Consider the following 11894-nt stretch of genomic DNA (forward strand, 5'->3'; position numbering starts at 1 on the left):
AAAATTTCTACTGTCCTACAAAACTCTGCGCTTGGAGGCCCAACACGTGTCTACAAGAATAAAGTTGCGTAGTAGACATCAATCGCACACACCTTGATCTGGCTGACCGTTTCTTTTGTGTTGCCTAATCACAAACAGTTCATTCGAGTGAACCGTATATTGTATATCGCACACACCTCCATCTGGCTGCCTGTTTCTTTTGTTCCTCCTCGTCGCAAACAGTTAATTGAACTAAATCGTATGCCCTGCATCGCACACGCAACTAAAATCTGAACCGTGTTTGATGCATCCTCCATCGCAAACGTTTTGCACCTTTTTTGATGGTTTTTTTACACCACCGTTTGTGATTATTGCATCGCACACAGTTTCATCGAAGGGTCTCTGATCGTAGCGTCGCGTTAGCAGCATCCTGCAGTAGTGATTGCGTGGTATACAAGGAGACCCTGCCGGATGGCCACAATTTTATTGCCAAGTACCTTCATAACACGACCCCAACAAAAAGGAATTTGCAAATATGATCATCAACATCAGAAGGACATGCCATGTCAGTGTTGTCCCTTTTCTTAGTTTCTATTCGGACAGGTCAAAGGGATCTGGCATCTATGATTACATGCCTAATGGGTCACTTGATAGGTTCATCTACACAATAAATTCGAAACAAACTCTTACAACGGACAAACTATATTAGATTGTGATGGGCATTAAACCTCACCAAGGGTGCAACACATGAATCATACATTTCGACATTAAGCCAAGAAACATCTTCCTAGAACAGGACTTTGTCTGGCAAGCTGTGCATCCTCAAGGATAGCTACCTATTATACATGGTTGTCCAATGCATTCACTGAATGAATTGGAAGTGCGGCAAGGGTACAACCAACCACTGTCACCAGAAAACTATCAATTATATTTTTAAATATGAGAGTGTATTCATACTCTGTTTCATAGACGATCATCAATTTTTTTTGCAATGACAATCATCATAATTAATCACGAGTTTTCTTGTTGCAACCGCTAAATGATACGTCTCCAACGTATCTATAATTTTTGATTGTTCCATGCTATTATATTATCCATCTTGGATGTTTTATGTGCATTAATATGCTATTTAATATCATTTTCTGGGACTAACCTGTTAACCTAGTGCCCAGTGCCAGTTGTTGTTTTTTCCTTGTTTTTGTCTTTTACAGAAAATCAATACCAAACGGAGTCCAAATGGAACGAACTTTTTGAGGATTTTTCTTGGACCTGAAGACGACCACGAAGCTTTGGGAGGAGGCCAGAGGATCCATGAGAGGGCCACAAGCCCTAGAGGACCCCCCCCCCCCCCCAGGCTTGTGGGCCCCTTGAGACTCCCCTAACCCTAATTCCAGCTCTATAAATACCCAAATATTCCATGTACACCAGGGGGCACACCAAAAATACTTTTTCGCTGCCGCAAGCTTCTGTTCTCGTGAGATCCCATCTTGAGGCCTTTTCTGGCACTCTGCCAGAGGGGGATTCGATCATAGAGGGCCTCTACACCAACCTTGCTACCCTTTCGATGATGTGTGAGTAGTTTACCACAGACCTACGGGTCCATAGCTAGTAGCTAGATGGCTTCTTCTCTCCCTTTGATCTTCAATACAATGTTCTCCTCGATGTTCTTGGAGATCTATTCGATGTAATCTTCTTTTGCGGTGTGTTTGTTGAGATCCGATGAATTGTGGGTTTATGATCAGATTATCTATGAATATTACTTGAGTCTTCTCTGAATTCTTTTATGCATGATTAAGATAGCTTTGTATTTCTCTCTGATCTATTTATTTGGTTTGACCAACTCTATTGATCTATCTTGCAATGGGAGAGGTTCTTTGTGATGGGTTCAATCTTGCGGTATCCTCACCCAGTGACAGAAGGGGTAGCGAGGCATGTATTTGTATTGTTGCCATTAAGGATAAAAAGATGGGGTTTTTACCATATTGCTTGGATCAATCCCTCTACATCATGTCATCTTGCTTAAGGCGTTACTCCATTCTTGTTAACTTAATACACTAGATGCATACTAGATAGCGGTCGATGTGTGGAGTAATAGTAGTAGATGCAGGCAGGAGTCGGTCTACTCGTCACGGACGTGATGCCTATATTCATGAACATTGCCTTAGATATCATCATAACTATGCGCTTTTCTATCAATTGCTCAATAGTAATTTATTTACCCACCATATGATTTCTTCAAGAGAGAAGCCTCTAGTGAAACCTATGGCCCCCGGGTCTACTGTTATCATATTATTTTCAGATCCATAAAACCAAAACCCAAAAATACCTTGCTGCAACTTATTTACTTTTTCACTTTTATTTATATTTTATACCTATCTCTATCAGATCTCGCTCTTGCTAGTGACCGTGAAGGGATTGATAACCCCTTTTTCGTGTTGTGTGCAAGTGTTTGTTAGTTTGTACAGGTGCATCTATTTGGGACTTGTGTGTTTCTCCTACTGAATTGATACCTTGGTTCTTAACTGAGGAAAATACTTATCTCTACTTTGCTGCATCACCCTTTCCTCTTTAAGGGAAAAATCAACACAAGCTCAAGAAGTAGTACTAAATGTAGCAAGTTGCACACAAGTGCCGCAGGTATCTTTCTCCATAGCTATTTTCCGCAATTGCTTATAGAATAAGTTCAGTAACAGCAAACTAGCTTATATCATGCTCCCTCTGTTGTCCTCGTATTTTGAGGTTGAGCTTTGACCAACAAAATGTGGGTAATATGCCACACAATTATTACATTTGGAAAGAGTTTTAAATATGTGCTATGCATATATTTCTTGACATGTAAACCATATTTTCTTGATAAAATTAGTGGTCAAAGTTGAACCATGAAAAATGGGGCCTAGAAAAGTAGGAGAGAGGTAGTAGTGCATATGACGATGGTACCCAACATGTTCAAAAGTGGGGAGCTACTGATCAATATAAGTTTTCTTGACCAGATAAGTAAACATTTAGGAGGATATGATGGTTGTAACAAAAACACACAGCCATCTGGTGTTTTCATTCTAACTTACTTCTATATAGTTTATTTTCACACTATTACATAATGATTTTTATTTTATGTATATCACTATTACTTGCGAGCATAATTATGTGCAGCTTGTTAAAAAAATAGCTACACGTTTATCTCAACTTCGACAGCTACAGCTATTGTTTCGGTCATGGCATGCATCATGATTGCTACAAAGATTGGCCGGATTCACTGGTTTCCGCTCCAATCAATCATACGAAAGCAGTACAACAACCATAGGGACAGCATCCAAGAGGTACAAACTCTCCCACGTCACCCCACAAAAATCAAAAATCTTTCACACCTCAAGAAAATAACCAAATCTTTTTGTGACGGGTTGGTGACTATGCGTGGTATACAAGGGCACCCTGCCAGATGGCCACCATGTTGATGTCAAGTTCCTTCATAACACGAGCGCAAACAAAAAGGAATTTGTAAACATGATCATCAGCATCAGAAGAACATCCCATGTCAGTGTTGTCCCTCTTCTTGGTTTCTATTTGGACGGTTCAAGAGATCTGGCATCTATTATTACATGCATAATGGATCATTGGATAGGTTCATCTACACCATGAATTAGAAAGAAACCTTTGCGTGGGACAAACTATATGAGATTGTGATGGGCATCAAGAGACGACGTCTAGAGTATCTTCACCGATGGTGCAACACATGAATTTGTGACCATGACAGGACGGAAATTAAGATGCGAAAGGGAATTAAAAGGCAGGCAGCATAGACAAGTGACTAGAAAGTTATATTGCCAACCCAATGAAGTGCAGTAATATTGACGCTAATAGAGTATACCAATGAAATATACGTGTGCACATCGCTCGCTGCTAGTGTTGTGCGGTACATATGGACTGAGCTAGTACTGTACCATGGAGGGAGCTTGTCTATATATGAAGCCATGGCCAGCGCCCATGCATGTTCATTGAACGATAAATCTATTAGTAGCATTCCCACGCTAGTGATAACAATGCCAATTCTTTTCTCACGTGAGCTGCTCATCTCCGTAGTGGTCGTGCTGCTTGTTCCCCTCTACCTGTACCTCAGGGCTAGTTGTAGATCAAAGAACCCATCAGTGCTCCCAACAAACTGGCCAATATTGCACATGCTCCCTTCCTTAGTGGCCAACATCCACAACATCCATGACTATGGCACCCTGGTCCTCGCTGGATCAGGCCACAACTTCAGGGCGCACGGCCCACCCGGGACCGGAATGCGGTTCTTCGTCACATGCGACCCTAGGAACGTTCGACACATCTTTACAACCAACTACACCAATTTCCCCAAGGGCGCGGAGTTCGCCGCTATCTTCGACATCATGGGCGGCAGCCTCTTCACCATCGATGGCGAGCTGTGTCTTAGGCAGCGTGCCAAAGTCAAGGGCGTGCTCAGCAATCCACGGTTGGTTGCTAGGATTGCGGCTTGCTGCCGTGACAAGGTGAAGAACATCCTGCTCCCTTTATTTACCCACATGGCGAGCACAGGCACCCCGTTCGACATGCAAGAAATGATGTCGAGGTTTATGTTTGACCTGGCTGCTACGTCTCTCTTCGGCGTGGACCCTGGCCTCCTATCCCCAGCCATGCCCCCCATGGACGCCGCAGTCGCCATGGATATAGTCATGGAGGTGGGTTTTCTCCGACACGTGATGCCGGCTTCTTGCTGGAAGTTGATGAAGCAACTAAACATCGGCCCTGAGAGAAAGCTTCGCATGGCGCACAGGGTGCTACGAGGGTTCATTGTGGAGACGATGAAGAGGAGGAAGATCAACACATGTCATGTTGGTAATGACGAGGAACAAGATGGTGTGGATTTTGTGTCTTCGTTCCTCCATGACCCTGACTATGCTGATGATGACTTGTTTCTTGCTATGATGATTGGTTACATGGTCGCTGCAAGGGATACAGTTGGAACTACCCTAACATGGTTCTTCTACAACCTCACCCAGAACCCTAAGATTGTGCCAATCATCCGCAATGAACTCTCACCCATTGCATCAAACAAAGTAGTGTCCAGTGTGGGTGCCATGGTGATCTTTGAACCGGACGAGACCAAATCTCTAGTCTATCTGAGAGCCGCCTTGTACGAGACTCTCAGGTTGTACCCACCGGCGCCAATCGAGCGCAAGACGGTGTCCGGCGATGATATCATGCCAAGTGGCCACCAGGTGCAAGCCGGCGACACCATCTTTATTTCTCTCCACTCCATGGGTAGAATGGAGGGCTTGTGGGGTAAAGACTGCCTCGACTATAACCCAGATAGGTGGCTCTCGGATGATGGCAACAACCTCAAGTATGTACCATCTCACAAGTTTTTAGCCTTTAACTCAGGCTCGAGAATGTGCCTCGGAAAGGACATCGCGATTATGCAGATGAAGACTGTCGTCGCCACAATGTTGTGGAACTTCGATGTGCAAGCGGTGGAAGGGCAGAGCATTCAACCCAAGCCATCTTGTATACTAGAGATGAAGAATGGGCTCATGGTTAAACTGAAGAAGCGAGAAATGTAATTTTATGCTCTCTATGCGTGCACATACTTAAAGGCCACTAGTACAGTTTTAGGCCGCACGCAATCGCACTATTGTTGAATTATAAAGGCATCCATCCATCGCGATTTATTTTTCCTTTATGATAAATAGTGCTATTATTACTCTGTTGTATGGCATGGCATTGTAAAAACGCATCAAACATAATCAAGCGCGCGGCACCAGTTATTTGGTTTGTCGAGGTGGTTGGAAAATTGTAACCACCTGTAGTAACTGTCGGAGGATGTCGAAAATTTGAAACCAAGCCACGGCTGAACTTGTTTGAGGGCAAGCTACTTCTTGCACTTTATACATCCTAGAACTTCCTATTTTGATAGATTGTAATTTTAGTAACCAGCTCTATATGTTCCCATCGCCATCCAATGCAAAGCATTGTAGAAAGGGCGCTGGCCGGCCGGCCCAATAGTTGGGCTGGTGGCACCCGAGCCGCCCGATGCAGCGAGCCAGGGCCATCCAATCTGCGCGCGAGCCCTTTGTTTCATCCCCTTCCCCTTGTGTCGTCTTTCTCTCAGAACATGAGATGCTCGCCGTCGACCGCCCCACTGACAGCCATGGATTGCACCTCGTCGTTGTTGGTTTGCTTGCAACCTTGCCTCGGTTCGCCGTTCGCGTCCCTCGCCATGGCCGCTTCGTCTTGCATCTCCTGGCCATGGACGCTGCTGGCCATGGCCGCCTCGTCTTGCATCTCCTAGCACCGGTCGGCACGGTTGTAGCGCGTGACGGACCCCCATTGTTGCAGCATTGGGTTGCGCTGCCCCGTCGTCTCGCCGACAACGCTCGACGTGCGGGTGGCGTCCGTCCGCTGCCTCCCTCGCCGTCATCTCCTGGACTCCACTACTTCACCCACTATAACCATCGCAGCAAAACAAAAAGGCAAAACAAAAAAGGTGGATTTAGCTTTTGTTGATGCCGGTTGCAGCTCACCGAGGCAGGAGAAGCAGCATCCGTCGTCATCTCAACACCGCTTCCAGCTTTCCTAGGCAACGGTTCCAGCACCCGCATCGCGTGGTTGCAGCTCTGCTAGTAACCTGTTCCAGCAAAGAAAATCGTCTGCCAGGTCATAGCACTATGCAGCTCCGCCATGAAGGATGTAGCAAATTCCCTCGCCGGTAGTAGCAAAAAAGAACGACGGTTGCAGCAAAAAGGTCGCTGCCGTCGCACCATTGCTTGTGAATGCAGCTCAGGTAGTACTCGGTTCCAGCAGTTCTGGTTGTAGCTTTCGGCGACACATGTTCCAACATCGCCCGGGCAACGTATACAGCTTCCAGCGACATTGGTTCCAGCATCTCCCCCACTGCTTCCAGCAAACCTCATGGCCACATGTAGCATCTGTGTTTGCCGTTCCCAGCATCCTGACAGGCAGCTCACAGTTTGGGTTTGCAGCACATCAGAGGGTGTGGCGTCGTCGTCTCCGGCCACTCCTTGCTGCAAAAATCGGATGCGGCCATGTCAAGGGAGAGCAGCAGCGAGTGGGGAGCAAAAATCATGTGCGAGGGGTCATGGAGTTGGCTTGAGGAGGGAAGAAGAAGCCATGGAGGAAAAACGAGTGGCTCTGAAGACATAACGATAAGGAGATACGAAACTTGGCTGACTAGGGACGAAACTGCAAGTGCCTCACTATGATTTTTTTTCAGTCAGAGGACACGTCAATCACTTGTTCTCCTTTGGCAGGTGTAGGTGTAGTAACAATAGGCAAAGTAGCCGACAAGGCTCAAGCAAAAAACATTGCAGCAGATAACAAGAGGTATTATCAACCGGTGAAACAAACACATCTCCAAGGAACACCCTTCTCCAGTTACATGACATCCCTGATCGATCCAGTACAGATAACACCCACCCTCCTCTAGGACAGTTTCTGTTACCAGCTACAAAGGGGTTACGGCAGATAGGTCGCACCCCTACTCTTCCTTGATGGCGCCCTTGTCACTGACATAGATACCGTCCAAGAACTTCCTGATGTCCTTGTTCTTCACGTGACATTTCTGGTTCAAGCAAAAATAATAATTTAATGGCCAGCATAGAGATGATCGTCACTGCAATATCAAGATACAGCACATGCTGCAAGTGCAACACTGGTACTACCATGTAATATAGTTCATTCAATCAGATACTACATGCAAATGTTTCACTTATTATATACTAGTGGGCCTTCCAGTGAAACAAATCGCTGTGAACAAACAAGGGCAAATGCAACAAGTACAGAATACCAAACCATGATATACACTGTATCTATAGAGGGAACGTTGCATCAACACACAAGCATGCTGGTCTTGAAGTACTTTCTCCATCCGATGATATAAGGTCGTTTTGCAACAAGCACAGAATACCAAACCATGATATACCTGTATCTAAAGTGGGAACGTTGCATCAACACACAAGCATGCTGGTGTTTTAGTACTTTCTCCGTCCCATGATATAAGATCTCATACAGGATAGGATTCAGGTTAAAATCAAGGTAACCTGTGACGCGAGTTTATAGTATGAGAAGCATATGGCCATATGGGAAAGAACTCTAACCTGGTTGATCAGGGCAGCGGAGCGAGAGACGAGCTCAATGTCGTTGCCATCGAGGACGATCTCATCCTTGACCTTCTCGGACCGCAGGATCGTCACACCGTCAAGCATGTCGACTTTCCTTACCTGTTCAACGAAAGCAAGAACACCAGTACATTTCATACATGACTTGAACAACACACATAGGGGCGTCACAAGAGATAAAAAGCCAAACGTTCAATGTCAAAAGTGGCATAGCACACTCCAATTTGTTTTAGGCGGCTCTATGGGCCAATTACCCTACAGACACTAGAGTAAACAATGCTATTGACTCCTGTTCTGAGAACATTGGCATTGAGGGATCAAACAATTTTAACAAGCTTGGCACAATTGCTGCCTTATTGACATCAATGATCCCAACCCAAGGTGAACAAATTGCATTCATTTATAAATGATTCCTTTTAACACACAGGGGTGGATTGATGGGCAGAAAGCCACAGGCACATCACATATACATAATGGTACATGAACAGAGATTTGACTGCCTATAAACTAGTCCACTCAACAATGTTTCTGCTGCAGCTAAACCAGAAGAACACATTTCCTATGCACAGGACCAGCTCAGAACATCAGAGAACCACTAAATCGAGCTCGCCGATCTGACTGTTTGGTCAAGGAAAAAGAAAAGAAATTTACCTTCTTTTCTCCGAGGAAGTTCCTGATCTCGATGCCGCGGTTGGCGGCGGTGATGGAGGCGTTGATGGGGAAGTGGGCGTAGACGAAGCGCATCTTGTAGCGGAAGCCCTTGGTGACGCCGGTGATGAGGTTCTGGACGTGGGAGATGGCGGTGCGGATGGCGGCCATGGTCTTGCGGGTGCCGAACCAGGCGTCCACCTTGAGCCTCCGCCCGCCCTCCTGCAGCTGGAAGTCGAGGTTGAGGTGCTTGAAGTTGCGGGTCAGCGTCCCCCGCGGCCCCGTCACCGAGATCATCTTCGCCGACACCTTCACCGTCACCTCCTCCGGGATCTCCATCGTCTCCGACGCCAGGATCGTCTTCATCTTCGCCCCACGCTGATTCTTCTTCCTCCTCCTCCTCTGTGACGGTGGTGCGGCGGCGGCGGCGGCGCGTCTGGCAAGGTGAGATCTTTTATAGCTGGCGTCGCTAGGGTTTTCTCTCCGTGGGCTGTGGGCTGTGGGCTGTGGGCTGTGGCGGGGGGAGGAGAGGGAATGGGTGGCCCTGGTTTGGCCCAATACTCCTCTTTTTTTTTTCCTTCATCCCGTTTACGACACTTGCTTGACAGCATGTGCGTGAATCAATCTGCGGCGGCCCAACATCAGTTACTGTTCTTCTTCTTCTTCTTCGCAGTATATGTTAATGTCACCAAGGTCGTCTTGGTCTAGTGTTATGTTAATGCGACCAAGATGCCTGCGCTAACGTATGTCTGCCTAGATATGCCTTGTCGGTATACTTGGCGGGATTGCCGATCTCCGTCGTAGCACCGGTTTACTAGTGCGGCTATTCGGTGAGTTGTTTCTCTCCCGACATTTGGAGCTACTTCAATAGTTGAATTTCAATCTTCCCCATTTGTAAGTGCTTGAAGTTGCGAGTCAGCATTCCAAGCGGCCCCGTCACCATGATCATCTTCGTCGACACCTTCACCGTCACCTCCTCCGGGATCTCCATCGTCTCCGACGCCAGGATCGTCTTCATCTTCGCCCCACGCTTCTTCTTCTTCCTCCTCCTCCTCTGTGACGGTGGTGCGGCGGCTGTGCTGTGCTGTGCGGGCGGCGGCGGCGGCGGCGCGTCTGGCAAGGTGAGATCTTTTATAGCTGGCGTCGCTAGGGTTTTCTCTCCGTGGGCTGTGGGCTGTGGGCTGTGGGCTGTGGCGGGGGGAGGAGAGGGAATGGGTGGCCCTGGTTTGGCCCAATACTCCTCTTTTTTTCCTTCATCCCGTTTACGACACTTGCTTGACAGCATGTGCGTGAATCAATCTGCGGCGGCCCAACATCAGTTACTCTTCTTCTTCTTCTTCTTCTTCGGAATATATGTTAATGTCACCAAGGTCGTCTCGGTCTAGTGTTATGTTAATGCGACCAAGATGCCTGCGTTAATGTCTGTCTGCCTAGATATGCCTTGTCGGTATACTTGGCGGGATTGCCGATCTCCGTCGTAGTACCGGTTTACTAATGCGGCTATTCGGTGAGTTGTTTCTCTCCCAATATTTGGAGCTACTTCAACAGTTGAATTTCAATCTTGCCCATTTTGTAAGTGCTTGAAGTTGCGGGTCAGCATTCCAAGCGGCCTTGTCACCATGATCATCTTCGTCGACACCTTCACGCTGTCCTCCTCCAGGATCTCCATCGTCTCCGACGCCATAACGGTCTTCCTCTTCGCTCGACGCTCCTCTTCCTCCTCAGCAGCGGTAGAGTAGTGTGGCGGTTGTGCTGGGCTATGCGGGTGGCCACAGTGGAGTGGTGTGGCGGTTGTGTTGGGTTGTGCAGGCGGCAACAATGGCACACGAGGTGAATAAATATTCATATAACGTGGCGTCACTACTGTTTTCTCTCGCAGGAGAGGGCATTGGTGGTCATGGGTTAGAAGTGGGCCCGTTTTGACCCAAACGTCATTTTTGTTTCCTTGCTCATCTCACAAAATCACTAATTGAGGAGTACACCTTCCAAAGATCACTCCCATCTCCCCAGGTTCCGACAAGTGGCACACTGCATATGCGCCAAATGTTGTAACCTTTGAGTTTTTTCTTTTTTTTCGTAGATCCGTTTATTCAAAATGTTTTATCTCTTAAACTGTGCGTCCAAATCTCAGACCATTTTCACCAATGGATTCCTCGCGTCGAGATCTTCAAAATTAGATCATATGTTGATAGGTTTTGATGAACTTTTTTTCACAAAAAGAACCAGACAAAAAACCTGAAGCGGGAGCATGTTTTTTATCTTTTCGAAAGAGGCACAGTCATGCCTCTTGCGGAATGAAATTCTTGCCTCCATGAGAATTAAATACATGCCTCTCGCGAAAGGAAAAGAAAAAAGAAAAATATGTTTTTTTCATTTCTGAGAGTCACGACACGAAAGCAAATCCGTGCCTCTCACACAAGAAAAAAAACGCATTTTTTCCATTTCCTCTCGCGTAAGCAAATCCGTGTCTATTGCGGAAGGAAAGAAAAGAAAACGCTTTTTTTTCGTTTTCGAAAGACACAGCTATGCCTCTTATGAAAGCAAAAAAACGTGTCTCTCGCGGAAACAAAACCATGCCTCTCATGGAAGGAAAAAAAGAAAATAAGTTTTTTTTCGTTTTCAGGAGGCATGCCAAACCTTGCCTCTCGCGGAAGCGAATAAACACGTTTTTTCGCGCAAAAGAAATTCTATTTTATTCGTCCAAAAGATAAGAAAGACCGGTGGAAAACCAGAAAAGCAAATAAACCCGAAAAACCCGTCTAACATGCTGAAAACGCGTGCGAAAAAAAATCCGTTACTGAAATGCCCATAGCACGACACCTAGCTCTCAGCCCACCCTGAAGTGGTCGGTTGGAAGATTCCTAAGGAGCGCTCGTCAACTAGTTGCTCCCTTCATCTCGTTTTGTGCTTTACAACATTACGTAGGTCAATCTGCTACAGCCCAACAACATTTATTGTCTCTTTTTTTTGTAATAAAAAGACCCGTAAATCTGGCAGATCGGGTGGAAACATAACTGGCTTCGCCCATGGGTGGGCCGACCCAGTATGTTGCAGCGCGTGCTGCCGTTCGCTAGTTCATTTTTCTGTTGTTTTTTTATTTTTATTTTCTGGTTCTTT

General features: G+C 46.4%; 2 protein-coding genes across 2 annotated transcripts; one reads left to right on the forward strand and one right to left on the reverse strand.

Annotated features, from left to right (window-relative positions):
- The first annotated feature begins 4008 nt into the window (after positions 1-4008).
- On the forward strand, positions 4009-5642 carry LOC109769207 (noroxomaritidine synthase 2-like). The gene has a single exon (XM_020327955.4). It carries the CDS (start codon positions 4017-4019, stop codon positions 5553-5555), a length of 1539 nt encoding a protein of 512 aa, XP_020183544.3. The 5' UTR covers positions 4009-4016; the 3' UTR covers positions 5556-5642.
- A 1674-nt stretch (positions 5643-7316) lies between these two features.
- LOC109769205 (large ribosomal subunit protein uL6) lies at positions 7317-9221 on the reverse strand. The gene is made up of 3 exons (XM_020327953.4): positions 8781-9221; positions 8109-8231; positions 7317-7573 (listed from the first exon to the last, which is right to left on the reverse strand). The coding sequence occupies exons 1-3, from the start codon at positions 9141-9143 to the stop codon at positions 7490-7492; spliced, it is 570 nt and encodes a 189-aa protein (XP_020183542.1). The 5' UTR covers positions 9144-9221; the 3' UTR covers positions 7317-7489.
- Between the last annotated feature and the right edge of the window lie 2673 nt (positions 9222-11894).

Source organism: Aegilops tauschii, chromosome 3 (assembly GCF_002575655.3).
Source record: "Aegilops tauschii subsp. strangulata cultivar AL8/78 chromosome 3, Aet v6.0, whole genome shotgun sequence".
Lineage (NCBI taxonomy): Eukaryota > Viridiplantae > Streptophyta > Magnoliopsida > Poales > Poaceae > Aegilops > Aegilops tauschii.